The sequence below is a fragment of the Scleropages formosus genome, chromosome 18 (assembly GCF_900964775.1).
Source record: "Scleropages formosus chromosome 18, fSclFor1.1, whole genome shotgun sequence".
NCBI lineage: Eukaryota > Metazoa > Chordata > Actinopteri > Osteoglossiformes > Osteoglossidae > Scleropages > Scleropages formosus.
This window is the reverse complement of record NC_041823.1, coordinates 16,804,582-16,820,840: the sequence shown is the minus strand read 5'-3', so window position 1 is coordinate 16,820,840 and position 16,259 is coordinate 16,804,582. Positions and strand designations below refer to the sequence as shown.

At 44.6% G+C, this 16,259-nt stretch overlaps 2 protein-coding genes across 2 annotated transcripts; both read left to right on the top strand.

Annotated features, from left to right (window-relative positions):
• The first annotated feature begins 311 nt into the window (after nt 1-311).
• rit1 (Ras-like without CAAX 1) lies at nt 312-6,275 on the top strand. The gene is made up of 6 exons (XM_018764751.2): nt 312-688; nt 3,318-3,425; nt 4,382-4,438; nt 4,609-4,682; nt 4,853-5,044; nt 5,336-6,275. Exons 2-6 carry the CDS (start codon nt 3,332-3,334, stop codon nt 5,564-5,566), a joined length of 648 nt encoding a protein of 215 aa, XP_018620267.2. The 5' UTR covers nt 312-688; nt 3,318-3,331; the 3' UTR covers nt 5,567-6,275.
• Nucleotides 6,276-7,238: 963 nt separating this feature from the next.
• pex11b (peroxisomal biogenesis factor 11 beta) lies at nt 7,239-16,025 on the top strand. The gene is made up of 4 exons (XM_018764849.1): nt 7,239-7,496; nt 11,840-11,955; nt 13,887-14,088; nt 14,227-16,025. Exons 1-4 carry the CDS (start codon nt 7,441-7,443, stop codon nt 14,642-14,644), a joined length of 792 nt encoding a protein of 263 aa, XP_018620365.1. The 5' UTR covers nt 7,239-7,440; the 3' UTR covers nt 14,645-16,025.
• The last annotated feature ends 234 nt before the right edge of the window (nt 16,026-16,259 follow it).

Here is a 16,259-nt window from a genome sequence, read left to right as displayed (position 1 = left end):
ACATATTACACATCTTGTCGGTATAATTGTATACATCTAACCTGCTAACAACCCTTGTACAATAAAGGGATGTGAATTGAATGGACATAAAGTGAACATGGAAATTACTGTGCGCAGTAGCAAAATTGCAGACAGAAAAACACACTGATTGTAAGGACACGTAGGTGCTGTATGTCTTCTGCTCACAGACTCAAATGTACTGCAGCCATGATGCGGTTTATGTGACAGTTGCGTGCGAGCCTCGCTCTCGTTTGATGAGGAATGTGACACGACTTGTGTGTGTTTTAAGTGTTGTACTGTATTATGATTATCATGTGTCGTGAGTCATGGGTGTGCGGTGTGTATAATGGGGTGACGTTCGTTCGATGGCGCTCCGTGCCAGTTGCGTGACGGCTGCGTGTGAGCGATGACTGTGTGTCATGGGGCGGCGTGTGTGTGTGTGTGTTGAGGCGGCGCGTAGGACCCGCTGCTGGTTGCTGTTCTCCACACTGCTCTGTTTACACACGCACACTCTCTCTCTCTCTCTCTCTCTCTCTTTCTCTCCCCCATCTCTCTCACTGGGAGAGTGTGTGTGTGTGTGTGTCCAGCGGCGAGTCGTTTACTGCGCTGCCGACTTTTTTACACTTTACAGCGAGCTACGGCGCAGAAGCATCGAAAAACACGCCAGTATGGAGGGGCAGTGACACAGGTACGGTACATTTCACACACCACGTCGTTTTGCTAGCGCGGCAGCTAATGGAAGCGTTCTAGTTTTGTCGTGTACAAAAGAAAGAAAGACAGAACTAGTTAGCATGGATGCTGCTGCTGAGCACAGCCGGCGCTGCTAACGGGCTACGCGGCGGGCGACTTCCGTCGTGTTTCACTGCGCTCGTGCGCGGCGCCGCGGAAACGCGCGGATTTCTGTCGCCACTTTGTTATTTGTCCACTTTTCCGTTAGCCTGTCTAAAGCCCCTGTACTTGCGTTCGCCCTTCGTAACTCGCAGCACTTCCGCCTCCGAGTTGCGAACAGTGTAGCGCGTCTGCGCTGCGGCCGACGAGTAGAGCGTAGAAGGGGGAGCTGAGACGCGCGCGCGGCCGTCGCCTCGTGGAGCTGAGAGCCGCGCGGGAGCCGCCAATGGCCGAGTGTCCAGAGCCCGCGTTCGGCTCCACATTCCCCCCCGTGTGTGTGTCTGTCTGTCTATCTCTTTGTCCTTTCCGTACCGCAACAGCGCGCTCCACTTCATTAAATGATCAGATCAGTAGTCGCGGTTAACACTTAATAACAGATAAAGTTAGTCACGTGAGCCACAGCGCTCACTGTCGGCACTGTAACTTCACGTTGGGTTGTTAAAACTATACTGTATACACAAAGACACTTTGGGAAAAATTTTTTTAAAAAAGAGCGATTTCTTCACATCGCAGCAAAGTGATTTGAGCTCCTGAGTGGAACTCCAGCCGAAAACAGGCTGTGTCTCTCCCTCTGTGCGCGTGCGCGTGCTCCCCCACCTTTCCCGTGAGAAAAGCGCTGCTGCGGGATGCTGTTGCCTAGATGCCAGGTTCAGCCCTGATGTGATCCATTCCAGCAACGCAAAAGATGGTTCATCGGCAGCTGTCCGGCATTGCCGGCGAGACGTTTCTCAGCTCATCTGCTGCACTTTAGTAGTACAAGACTCTACTGCGGACATGAGGCATCGGGGCGACACCAGCAGCGAGTCTCAGGGTACGCTGTGGTGCTGGGATTGGGGTTGTGAAGTACGACCGCGACGCCCTTATAATCTCCTAATTCCACATCAGTATTCTTTCTGCATGCGGGGGTGCGGTGGCGCAGTGGGTTGGACCACAGTCCTGCTCTCCAGTGGGTCTGGGGTTCGAGTCCCGCTTGGGGTGCCTTGTGACAGACTGGCGTCCCGTCCTGGGTGTGTCCTCTCCCCCTCCGGCCCTACGCCCTGTGTTGCCGGGTAGGCTCCGGTTCCCCGCGACCCTGTATGGGACAAGTGGTTCTGAAAATGTGTGTGTGTGTGTGTGTGTATTCTTTCTGCTGTTCCAGTTCTCAAATACCTCATTAAATGTTAACATTTAAAAGGCCTCATCTGATATTTTGTGTTCTTTGGCACGATATTGTTGATGACACCTGTGTACTCTAGTAAACTTGGCTGATTCAGATATGGATCAGAAAGAGGAACGTCTCAGCCTTCTGACGGGGTTTTTTTTTTTTTTTTTTTTTTTTTTCCTCCAGCCCGCCCAGACATATAGACATAAACGGAGGTAAAATAGGAAGACGCGTTGTTCTGTCTACCAAGATAGCTCATAGTTTAAGCACATGCTGGAGCGCTGCAACATGTGAGAGGAGGACATGAGACAGGAGTGTGATCGGTGGAACGCGGTCGACCGTTTAGGGTGATTACAGCAGCGCCTGCTCACACTGCCAGTGTTTGTCACATGTTTCCCATCGCTGCGTTCATCACACTGTCACATGGGTTTCTGCCATGATTATTCTGTTAGACTTGCTACAGGAGTTCATATCATGCCATTGACCCCTTGGGAAACTGTCATCTTTTTATCTTATACATTTAAAAAGCAAACACCCTTTTCAATTGACTGTTGTTGTCTGCTGCTTCTTACACACACGTGGAACGCTTTTGGACGTCAGGAAAGTACCTAAGTCTCTCTGGTTCATTTGTCTTTTGCAGATACACTATTGAAGCTGGTGGAATGAGCCAGGAAAATTCTATTTGACTATGTGGTGTCATATGCAGTTTATAATAATAATTTAACACAGTGTCAGACCGTGCCATCAGTGTAATCTTTAAGATTGAAATTCTATTTGAATTTCTCAACTGTATTTCTCCTCCACAATGTACTGTAGCGTGCAAAAATCTTAAGGCACTTAGATGTTTCGCAAAAATGTTTCTTTAAATGGTTATTTAATGTCTTCTGCATTAGTGTCAATGGGAAAGAGCGTATTTTAGATTTCCAAGTATTCCTTTTGCAAAAAGTTACAGTATTACAGTAAGGGTTTTGCATGTCATTAAAGAAAGTACAAACACACATACACACACACATACACACACACAGGCTGAAACGGCTTGTCCCGAGTGGGATCGTGGTGAACCGGAGCTGAACCCGGCAACACAGGGCGTAAGGCTGGAGGGGGAGGGGACGCACCCAGGACGGGACGCCAGTCCATCGGAAGAAAAATAAAGAGTATGTTATTATTAATAGGATGCAGTTTCTCGTTTTCTGTGGAAAAGTTATAGTAATCTAGCTAAATGCTGCTCCTGTATTTGTTGTTTCTGTTAATGTTTGTTGATCACACCTGTGACTTATTCTTTTTCCAGGCCCCTCTGCGTGGATGGAGTCATCGCGGGGGTTGGGGGCGGCCGCAAGCGGACCGTCCCGTGAGTACAAGCTGGTGATGCTGGGTGAGGGAGGAGTGGGGAAGAGTGGTGAGTATAGCTGTTTGTCTTGCTGATTTTTATTTTTTAATTTCTCACGTTTTCTTTGTCACAGTCTGTCCGTTTTCGGTCCAACACAGTTATAACACTTGATTCGTTATTCATAATTATTGCGTTATTAGGAACACAGCTCTAGCTTTCAGAGGCTTTGTCAGGCATTTGTCCAGCCAGCCAGGAAACTCCAAACTCTGGTTTCTGACATTTACATGAATTCTTGCGAAGGAGGGCAGGTCGTGGTCTAATGATCTCACATACTTTCAGAGCCAGTTGCTGGGAAGAAGCATTGGTACCTAGCAACAGCCTTTCTTTGTGGTTGGCTGTTGCCACAGAAACGAGCTGAGATTACCTGGTGCAGGTAGAGGAATAGTAATTATGCCTCAGGGAACTGCAAAGAGAACAAAATGACTATTAATCTTATTGCATCATTTTTAAAATCTTTCACTGATGTCTCAGAGCTCTGCGTGCATTTACATGACTGAAATTGCATGCATTCTTTCGCGTAAGTGCAGTTGTCTCTGTAACTGTACTTGATGACATGGAGGGAACCAATACGGAGCTGCTTTATGATTTTTTTTAAGAAGCAGACAATTGGAATTGAAAAAGGAAGTTGAAGAGCAACAAAAAAGGCCTTATTTTCTCTGTGGTTACTTCCTGTGGATGTACAGTGTGATCATCAGCTATTGCTCATTAAAACATATTTTTGGACTCTGAACTTCCTGTCTGTCCCACTTATAAATGTAGACACCTTTATTGGAGTTTATGTGAAATTTACATTTATTTAGCAGACACTTTTCATATAAAGGCAGTCATACAAATTAAGATTCATATGAGTTTTTTTACAAGACTAGACTTGTTTTTGATATTTTTATGTATACTGGAGAAACCATTAAATGCTCATCTTTGCCATCTGGATAGCTGCTTTATGAGTATGTTTCTGTATCCCACAGCAATTATCATGCAGTTCATCAGCCACAGGTTTCCAGAGGACCACGACCCCACTATAGGTAATTTTGAGTTTAGTATTGAATTGGTCATTGCGCGTTAAAGTAGGTTTGATATCAAAGGGATCTTTATAAGTTTTTGGTGTTTTCTTGTCTGCTTGCCAGTTCTGATTTTGAGAATACTGATCTGTCTCACCTTGTCACTCATATGATCGAAATCTCTGCCTTTTCAGAGGATGCCTACAAAACACAGATCCGTATTGACGATGAGCCAGCCAACTTGGACATCCTTGACACTGCAGGGCAGGTTAGCCTGTGCAAAACTGAGACTCAGTAACAGGCTTTTATGGTAGCAGTGGTACCACCTCACTGTGTCCTCTACTGTCTTTGCATACTTATTTATAGTAGCCCAAGATGACTTCTCCCAGCAGCCCGTTTTGCTTTTTGTTCAATGCACTTCCTTCTGCTTTTTGCTAGGCCGAGTTCACGGCAATGAGGGACCAGTACATGCGTGCAGGGGAGGGCTTCATCATCTCCTACTCCATTACTGATCGGCGAAGCTTCCAAGAGGCTCGGCAGTTCAAACAGCTCATCTACCGTGTGCGCCGCACCACAGATACACCGGTGGTGCTGGTCGGAAACAAATCTGACCTCACTCATCTGCGACAGGTGAGGGTCAGTTGACAGGAGCTCCAACTGCTGCATTCGCAGCTCTGCTCATTTTACAGATTACATTGATATTACAGTCTGCCACTGTGTTGAAATATTATTATAGTTTAATACTATTTTAAAATAAACTTCATAATCTAGAAGGTTCTTTTCTTGTTGGTATATTTCTAAGCATATTAGTGTGTCTGTATTTTGATACTGATGGCCCGAAAGTCCTCATAACTGTTTTATTGCCTTAGACACCATATTTTGTACATGAACGACATGGCACCGAGTTCTACTCTCTACCAGGTGTCAGTGGAGGAGGGTCGTGGGTTGGCCCGGGAGTTTCAGTGTCCCTTCTTCGAGACCTCTGCAGCTTTCCGCTACTACATCGATGAGGTGTTCGCCGCCCTGGTGCGACAGATTCGCCAGCGGGAGGAAGAGGCAGCGCGGGGTGGCGAGAAGAAGAGTCGGCGCCACCACTCCTTCTGGACCCGCCTGAGATCCCCTTTTCGCAGGAAACAACACTCAGAGCACTGAAAATGGAGAGATGGGGCTGTGGAAGCAGAGTGAGACAACACACCCATGAGTGGATGACTTAAAGATGGGGGAAGTTGAAAGAAGGATGTTGGAAGGAAGGACAAAAAGGGGAAGAGGGCCATATAAACCTGAAGAAGAACCACTGGTAACGCGTGTAATAAGAGTGATATAACGGAGGTAATGGGGAAAGAGAGCGTAGGAGAAGAAGGCACCAAAGGTTTAGGGGACAATATACCGTAAGTCAGTATGAGTGACTGAAAGAAATGTTAAGATGTTGTAAGAGATGGGATGCTGTAAAAGGTGGTAAGGACGGAGACACAAAGAAATGCAAAGGAGGAATAGGAGACCTAAGAACCATACAAACCTTGGTAACTGTGTGACATTGGAAAATAAGTGTTAGACCTAATATTCCGCTGTAGTTTTCAGTAGAAAAGCATAGATGGGTGCACGTGAAGGGTGCGCTTTACTTGCTGTGCTGCAGTAAAGCCTGGACTTGTTTAGTCGTGATTTTTCGCGTTTCGTACGGAAGGCCCTCAGCAGACGGCAACACCAGCGTGTCATCGCTCCCTGGGCCTGCACCGCGTTCTCGGCTGGAGCTGCGAAGGCTCTTTCTGGAAGCACCGTATTCCACTTACCATTATTTCTAATATTGGGCCATATTCTAGCATTATTGTTTTTGATTTGATCTGTGTTTAGTTCTTTAGTTGATTGTTGTCTTTTTGTTTGTTTGTACTTATGTTTCCCTAATTTATTTTCCATTTCACTTGCTAAAATAAAAAGGTTGAACTTTTTTTTTTTTCCAAATCATGTGTGCTGTATTAGTGTATTTACTGTGTACAGACTACGCGCCTTTGTTTGACACGATTCATCACTTCCGTGCTGAGCGGCTGCAGGTTGTCGCCCCCTGGCGGTCTGTGCCAGAAGTGTCCCTAACACTCCCTAACGTCCACAAAAACGTGTTGAAAATATATGACTTTTGTCGAGGTAGTGTATAGTTCGGCCCCACAGAGTTGGTGTTTTTAATACTCCTTTCTATGGCACGGTTTGGGAGATCGTTCGGCCGAAGAATTTTCATAATGAAATCATGCGAAACATTTTTAAAATGATTTTGCCAAGATGAACGGTAACCTGCATCTTTCGCTGCGATGTCTAGTACAGTGCTTCAAAAAATAGATCATAAATTAGGTTTCACTGATGTTTTCCCAAATATTTTAATTTGGAAAAAGTGTCCCCTGCAACAGTCGTTCACTTTCTTCGTAATAATATCATGTTAATTTCATTTTTGTACACGTCGTCGTATTCACCCTAAGTTGAATTCGGTCTAGTATCCATTATCCATCTATCTATCTATCTATCCATCTATCCTCGGCGGTTACACTCGCACCATCATCATTAGACATTTTCGACGTGGAAAAAAACAGCGGAAAAACACACACATGGATGACATGATAAAGTTTAACAAGCTCAACAATCGTTCGTAAATGCTTTATCTGCGAGGCCCGAGGCCTCTTAGGCGGAAAGTTCAGATTTTAATCACAAAGACCCGATTGAGTAAAGTTCTAAGATGGAGGCGGAAACGTCTCCTCTTAGCCTCCGGCGACAGGCAGCAGGCTGCCCTCGCGAGGCCATACGGCCTCCGTGCTTTGTGTCCCTCAGCGGGAGCCGTCACGGAGTCTGTACCAGGTGACTTAGCGCTGGTACCGCTCAGGTGCACAGGAGCTCGGTGCGTGATCATGTGTGTAAATTCTCTGTAAACTCTTGCCCTGTGTGAAAATAAAGACGCGCATTCACCGAACTGTGGAGCTCGTCGATCTAGAGAGAGGGAAAGCGCGACAGACAGAGCAGAGGCGAGAGCGAGAGCGGTGTGTGGAAGCATGGATTCGTGGGTCCGGTTGAGCGCACAGAGCCAGGCCAAGGACCGACTCTTCAGGTAGCGACTGAGTGGCGCGGGCGCTTCGCGTTCGGCGCGTCGCAGTCCGAGTCGGTGCAGCGCAAACACGCGTTTTTATTTCGCTCTCATTCCCATAAAACAGCTGCTCTGGAGTCCGTGTGCGACACCAAAGCCCAGAACTGACAGCAGTAGTAGTAGTAGTAGTAGTAGGTTACTCGGTAAAAATAGAGACGTTGATGTCGTCACGTGACACGATGAAGATTCTCAATTATCCAGGAGGATACTATGACTATATGTGTCTAAAAGAAGGCACCTGCCACCCCTGGACTTCTGAAGAAGCTTCTTGGATGAAACGTTTTTCAAGAAAACTCAAGTCCAGTTGCCGTTGTTTTTAAGCTTTGTTTCTAGACGTTGATCTAGTACATTTTATTCTTTAGCAGCCGCTTTTCTCCAGTACAGAGGAACATACAGTTTGTGCCTTACATTAGAGAAGGAGACATAGTTGCAGGTGTGTGACTCGAGTAAAGTTAGTTTATTACTTTCCACTTTATGCACCGATGTTCATCGCACGAGTAGGTGCATAAAACTCAGAACAGACTATTCCTGATCACCTTCCTACATTTTTTTTTTTTATGGTACACAAACATTTGATTTACATACATTACAGGAATAGCTGTGTAAAGGCTTATCTGGGCATGATCATAAAGTTATGCTGCATGAACACTTACACTTTACATGAGCTTAAGGGATCTTGAGCGAAGTGAATCCGGAAAAGGTGAGTTTTCAGACCCTTCTTGAATGTGGACAGGGATTCAGCAGTTCTGAGGGAGAGGGGGTGGTCATTCCACCACAATGGAGCCAGAACTGAGAACCTCTGTGCTTTACTTTTCATGTGTGGGTACACCAAGCAGGCAGAAGTAATTAATTAAAAAAAAAAAAAAATTGCCGGTGTTTGCCTGAAGCATATTTCCTTGCTTATGGTGAAAACACAACTTTGATTTATGTTGTGTGTTGTTTGCAGGACTTACGAACGAGACAGGTGTGTAATGGAGCAGATGCTGAGTTTATTACTCCGTAGCTTTTTCAGAATGTTTCCGTTTCCAGTCCGTCATGTTCACCAAACACTTACAGCGTTTTAAAAATGATTAGCTGGACACTTTTTGTGTTTAGTTTAAAACTAAGCGCAAAGACAGATTCCGGTACATAAATATTCTGAAAAGAATACTTAATGTGTGAAGTTATGGTCAGTGACGTTGTTTATAAAGGGAGTTATTAAACATTAATAGTGCTGTAAAGGAATAAGAAACAGTAAGTGTGTGTATGTACACACCCGTCTAACTGAATACTTTTCTCTCTTCCTAGCAGCTGAGACCTGCGGCCTTCTCAGTTGTCTGCTCCGTGTGTGGTTTCACTTTTTTTGTTTTTGGTCTCTGTAATGGTGGCTAGAGTCACTTGTTGAAGACTAGCAAAGTGCGCGCATGCGCCTGTCGTAAGTGCTTGTATTGTATTTGATGCAGTACAGGTGGGAACGGGTGGGGCAGTTCACGCAGTGCGTGGCGCTGCACCAGTTCTCACCCATGTGGCCAGGATACGGGCCGAGGACACTAACGCCTCGTGACAGCTTGGTGGCTCTGAAAGCAATGAGCCTAAAACGGACGCATCCGGGTTCCGTCACTTTTCCACTCCGCCGCTGGGTGCGAATCCACTGCCGCCGGCACGTTGGACCCATCGTCTGCGTTTTGCACCTGTCCTGCAGGAAACGCAGCACTGTGGACTCTGCTTTGTTACTTGAGGGTTCTACATTTACATTTATTTAGCAGACACTTTCCTCCAAAGCGACTTCCACTGAACTCTACGTAGCATTATGAGCCCACACACCTTATTCACCGCGGTGACTTCACTGCTAGATACACTACTTACACTGGGTCACTCATCCATGCATAAGTGGAACACGCTCTCTCTCTGTGTCACTCGCACACTGTGGGCAAACCTGAATAGCATGTGTTTGGGGTGTGGGAGGAAACCAGAGCATCCAGGGCAAAACCCACGCAGACACGGGGAGAACATGTAAACTCCACACAGACTGAGAGGGGATCAAATCCACGTTCTCTCGCACCACCCAGGCGCTGTGAGATGGCAGCGCCACTTGCTGTGCCGCCATACGACCTGTTCTACTCGCACATGTGGTGCCTTGACATTTGCATTTCCACACAGCTAAATGGCAGTACCCTGCATACTGGAATATTCTGAGACGTTTGCTCATAAAAGCCTTTCATCGCACCGGAAAGGCTGTTTTTGGGATTTGTATTAAACAAAGGAAGTTTTTTTTTTTTTTCTTCCCCCCCCCCCCCCCTCCTCATGGGGATTTGAAGTTTAATTCATGATATCATAGTTTTTTAGATTCTTTTTAAATGGAATGTAAATGCGTGAGGCTAAAATAGTGTTTTATGTAAGGATGACATGGCAAATGATTTCTTGGTATTCTTGAAAAGCTGGACAGTATTTGGGAATAAGCATGATGATTATTTGTTTCTTTCGGCTATTAAGCATACTGGTAATGGTGACCAAAAAATAACTTCCAGAAAACACTTTTTCATTATTAAATATGTTTTGCTATGAGTGTAAGCACAGATTGGGCCAAGACTGTTATGCAGTTAAACGTATTAGTTTGATAACCTTTGTGTCCTTATTGACACATCAGATGTCACAGAGAGTTTAAACATCATTTCCCAGTGATATTTCTGAGAGAAAAGTTGGTATAAAAGAGGCAGTTGTGTTAGAACGTCCATCTTTGGTCCTGCGTACAAGTAGATATTATGTGATGTTAATCTGTTGAGCAGCTCACAATCAATGGGGTATTTGTCCCATCGCTTGAGGCTCGCTGTAACCTAACTGTCATTGGCAAGGTTGACCTTCGTGGAATTGCGCCGCACCACAGCTGACTGTGGGTCACTCGGGCTGCTGTCTTGGAAGTGAAACCGCAGCCCTGCCTGACCATAGCCTGGGCTTCATCTCGTTCCACGGTTTCTGATCGGGCCTTCGCCTAATTCCACGCTGTCGAGCCAGAAAAAAATTGTACGAGACAGCCACTCATCATAAGATACAGGAGCCACCGTGGCGAATTAAGGCTGAGAAACAACGCATATCCTTATGAGATGGGTTTATGGAAACAGGCTGTGAAAAATGAGTTAAAATGTTACCTCCTGACCTTAAAAGCTATCTTTGACGTAAAAAAACGTGGTTACAACAAGTCTAGCCAGTCAGAGATGAAGCATTGCATCAAATTCTAAAGCTGTGTGTGTGTGAGAGAGAAACCCTCTACTTTAGAAGAGCAGCGGGCTTGAAACGTGATTCGAGAAGGCTGCGCTGCCCTGCATGTGGAAGGGGTGGCAGACACGTCATTACAAAGGAAAGCCTCTTCCAAGAAGGTCGCTGTTGGGAACAGGGCGTATTTTATATTCCCTGGGTCCTGCTCGGAACTCATTTAAGCTTGTGGTCACATTAAAATATTTGTGGCTTCTTTGCCCGAATATGAGGGCGATAATGGAAAATCATCAGTACTACCTTTTGAGCACTTTGATATCAGTGATGCTACTTGGTGCCTTTTAAAGTGCCTTCTGTTTTTTCCACTGTTCCTCGTACTTCTTGTTAGTTTGTACTAAATGCTTGTATTACATAACGCGAGGTATGCCTCCTGTCCCTTGGAAAACAGAATTTAGTACAGTTTATGGTCTTGCAGGGTCCAGAGTCCAGACTGTATTGGGATTGTAGGCTCTGGATTTTTCCATTTATTTATTTATTTAATTAATTAATTAATTAGCTGATGCTTCTCTCCAAAGGAACTTATGGTGTCAAGGGGTCCAAAGATGTGTCCTTTGATTTCAAGACAATGGCTGTAACCTCTAAGCTACCGGAAACATAACAGAAAACATTTTTTTTTTTTTTTTTTTCCTCTCTACATATGTGCTGGAATAAAGGAAAAAAAGCATTCATACCAAAAACTACTCTGAAAACTGCATTATGTGAAGAGAACTAATAATAATGACAACAAATAGTAATTGTTGATATTTTTCGTAGGTTTATCTGTAAACTAATAATTTCCTCCCAGCAGCCTGTTGTAATAAGAAAGCACTGAAGTACCACTTCGAAAGTACTTTATAGGTGATCTTTGCAGTGTCCAGGTGCTTATGGCTAAATGTTTTTATACAGACAGATTGCAAATGTTCACACCTATTGTTTGAAAGCATCCTCTTACGGCTTCCCCATACTTTTGGAGTAATACAATACTTGATGGTGCCTGCTTCTGACTGCCTTCTTGGGCACGTCCAGCCACAGCCCTCTTTGTTGTGTATGCTGTCAAACTGTGCTTTGTGTGTGCGCAGGACCGCGCAGTATGCCTGCACTTTGCTCGGATACACCTTAGCCAAGGGCGGGGCCGGCGGTGAACTGCTGGCCAAGGTGAAGCAGCTGGAGGGGCACCTGAGCCTTGGGAGGAAGTGTGAGTACATCCTTTGTACATCATCTCCTATCACAAATCACACGTCTCTCTCAAACACACACACACACACACACACACACACACACACACCAGTGCCCTCTCACACCTGCAGGTAAGACCCAATGGACAGCAACACAACACACAGCACATAGCTCTAACAGGTTAGGATGAGCCTTCTTCCCCGATTCACGTTTCTTTTCCCCTTCCAGTCAGCAGGGAGCGTGTGTGGCAGGCATCAACTAATAAAAACTGCAAACTATTATACCAGCTAAAGGCCGTTAGGGTAGGGAATGTTTTTAATAAAAACAACTGTACAGCTTCCCTACACAACTGGAACTCCCCTGTTTAAACCTTTTTTTTTTTTTTTTTTTAAACTTGCGGACCTAAAGTAGGGTAAGTGGCATCAAGCTGATGTGGACTCTTAGCAGACACTCGCATTATTGCCAAGGCAAGGGGGGTATTGTCCTTTAACCATTGCCATCTCCTGCACATGCTTTCGGAGCGTAAGAGGAAACCCAGATACTGGTAGAAGATCGAAACCCCACACAGACCAAGCTGGGTATGAACTCGAAACCACAGCACTGTGAGGAAAAAGCGTTACGCTCGTAGTTCGGCTAAGGATCGAGTTCACGCCTGGGCACTTTGGCAAAGTCCATTAAAGTCATCCTGCCTGCAACGCAGATGTCCAAACTAGTGTAAAATGTGAGTAAAAACCCAGATAATACCCACTGACAGAATGCCTGGAAATTCCAACTTGGTACAAAAAACATGTCAGTGCTTTGCTCATGGTTGTTAGCACACATTTTCATGCTTTTAGGTACAAGCAAAGCCATTTATTTCACATGTGCACACCATATAATAAAAATGAACATGTGAGGATGTGTCATCTCACATTTACGTGTATTCATTTAGCAGACGCTGCCGCCTCCCAGGCGACGTACAGCTCGTAGAAAATACGAAGTGGGCTTTACATTAGCAGAAAGAGACACTTGGATGGAGACGCGTGATTAAGTGCAGATTCTTTCCACCATGTGTCATATGTAATGTCGTGTGACACGTGTAAATGTGTCGTCTTAAAAAAAAAAAAGTAGTGAACTAAAACTTCACCTGTTAACAAAGTAAATTTATATGTTGTATTTCTCTAGTGAAAGTTTAGATGTAGCTCTTCTGTCTGTGAAGGAGCCAGCTGTGATTATAGTTCAAGTTACCTGCAGACTTGTCTGTTAGAAAAAAATTCTAAAATAAAAAATATATATTTAAATGATATGTTTGCATGTATTGTCCATATATTAGTTTATGTGAACATAACCCTACAGTTGTGTTCAGCCCTGGAATGAACATACAGTTCTATTTATTAGTGTAATATTCAGATTTAATTAAAAGTTCCAGAGCATTAACAGCAAGTATGTTTATAATAAGTTTTTTCAAATGAGGAATAGTTTTATTTGTGTTCAGTTTCAAGAAAAACCTCTGGGTGGGTGACTTGAAATGTGTATATATATTAAATTCTGTAAAGAGCAAAAACACAAGCATGTTTAATATAACTAATGGAAGTTCTTGGGTGATGAGAGTTAATCCAGACGAACTCAACAAATATCTTTACGCTGAATTTATAACATCGGGTTTCAACATCAGGGTGAGTCTTCTTTTGAAGAGCCACTGAATCCTCATGGAGTGTCATTATGCTCTTAGCTTTATAATGAAATTGTAATAGTTTAACTGTCTAAACATTACATTGCATTCACAAAAATACAAATTACATCACTGTGTGTTTGGTACAGGCTCCTCACTTGTGGCACATTTTAGGCCAGAAATGACGCTTTTTTTTTTTTTTCCCCCCCCTTTTCCCCTTTCCACTCATTCGCCATATATAGCACGTACATAGTACTCAGGGTTTGTAAAGCCTCTGTCTCCTCCACACTCGTGCCCAGTACTGCGCCTGGGGAACTCGACAGACGCTCTGGAGGCAGCGAAGAGGGCGGTGCACCTATCAGATGGAGTCCTGCGGCTCTGCATCACTGTGGCCCACCTCAACCGTGCCATGTACTTCGCATGTGACAACGTGCTGTGGGCTGGTAGGACAGGCCTGCTGCCCAAGCTGGATCAGGACAAGTGGAGCCAGAGGTCCTTCAGGTGAGAGGCTTTGGGCACATCGGTCTGTTCATCAAGGGTCATAACGTGAGGCCGTAGCCCTCAACTGATGTTTTGTAGCTCACCATTTGGTACCATGCCGTCATAACGCTGTCGTTCTGTCCTCATTTCTTACTGCAGGTATTACCTGTTTGCCCTCATCCTCAGCCTCACACGGGATGCCTATGAGATTAGTTTACTGATGGAACGGGAGTCCCGTGCTGGAGGTGGGGCTGGGAAGATCTCCGGAGGAAGTCTTCCCAGCTCCTTCCAGGAGAATGGAGAGCTTCTTCCGAACGCCGTGACAACGGAACGCGCGCCCCTGCTTGGCCCTCTCTCCGCACTTGTGCACCGGCGGCTTCTCCTGCTGGTCACTGTTTTGCGCGCTAACCCGCCGCTTACTCTGGACCTGCTTAAGAACCTGTTAGACATATTCATTCCCTTAGATCGTCTGGGCCTCTATCGGACCGGACCGGGCTTTGTGGGCGCCTGTGGCCTCACCTCCTCCATCCTTGGCCTGCTCACCATGGTCTACCCTTGGCTCAAGCTTAAGCCCTGATTTTTGCCTGCTTGTCATTATGCTTTCAGGTCCTTCTGTTGGTCAGAAGCAGGAGATGCTGAGATTTTATAGTTTAAAACTGGGGTGGTCAGTGATACCCTAGTAGAGGTTCTGTGTGTTATATATAATTTCCCAGCACTCGGTTGATTCATTAAAGTAATTTTTAGGAAGGAAAACTGCACCATGTGAAAATCGGCTGACCGTATAGGCCTCTTAGTTCGATCGTTCATCCACAGATGGAAGAGAGATAGCGCAACAATTAACTAATACCTCCCTTTGGTTCTTACAGTTGAAGCGTAAAGACTTCATGCTGTAGCTTCAGGTGGGTTTTAAGAGGGACATGCTAAGTTGTAGGGTTTTTCTCTTGATCATGGTGAATCCTCAACATGTCACACAGCTCTGTCTCTCAATCATCCTTTTTCATAAGCACCACAGACTGGCCTCTGCTGAAAAAGCAGGGCACTTTTAGTGGCCGGAGGCGATTTGTAAGAGTGCGATAAATTAGGCACTGCCCCTTCCCCCATAAATAACTATGCAGTATTCCTGCATTAGCAAAGCCCTTATTCACCATGGATTGCGCCACTTGTACGTCTTCCGTTAATTTCCTATTGAATTCCTTTTCAGCTCTTAAACTTCATGCTCAGATTCTCAGAAAATAACCTGCTTTTCTGGAATTGATGGCGAGAGAAGATTAAACGATCCATAAAGCGTGGCACATGATGTCTCCGTAAAGAATGCCTTCCTGTATCCCACATGATGTTTCAAGTGCAACTGTAACATTTTAAGGCTCGCATTTTCACGGGACTTTCACAATGCAACTAATATGTACTAATCGGTGAACTGGAAAGTAGCAGCGTCTGTTAACTGTGGCGTTCATTTACATACGGGGACGCAAACGTATGGTCCTTCAATAAAAGTTTCTGTTAAAGAAACTAATAACACATAATTTTGTACATTTTGCATAATTCCACTGCTTCCATACACATTTAATACAAGTTTGTTTTATTCTTTAACAGTATTAGTCGGAAAGCTGGATTTTAACATAAATCTGAGAATTATAATTGAAAATAATTAAAATGACTTGTCAGATGTGAAAAAGAATTGTTACACAATAACCACAGGAAGGTTTGTGCTTATGTAAGCTTCTTCCAGGTCTCATCTGGATACAAATGGCCATTTTCGGACCTGTTTGTATTGTACATTTCGCGCTGTACGTATCTAAACGACTGTAAGTGGGCTGTGCGCTCACAATACGAAAAAATGTCAAACAAGTTTTATTTTTCTTATATTTTAAATCGAAATGCTTTATTTGCCCGGCAGAATCATTTGGAGTAACTTTTGTGTTTCATGGTTTTGGACACTTAATAAACAGTTTCATGTAGTATCTGAATTAGACTGTTTTTTGCACAGCAGATGGTTATGTACACTTTCTATCGAGTGTTTTTCCCAGTCACGTCTTTTCGTAAGTGGAAAAATACGGAGCCGTGAACGACGTAGGATGTGGTAAAGCCACGTCATTTTACTGTGCATGGGTGCTCTAAAAGCTGACTGCGATGTATAATGCTATTAAACAGTAATTACTGATGCTTTAGCAGAGGTACAATTTGCTCCTTGT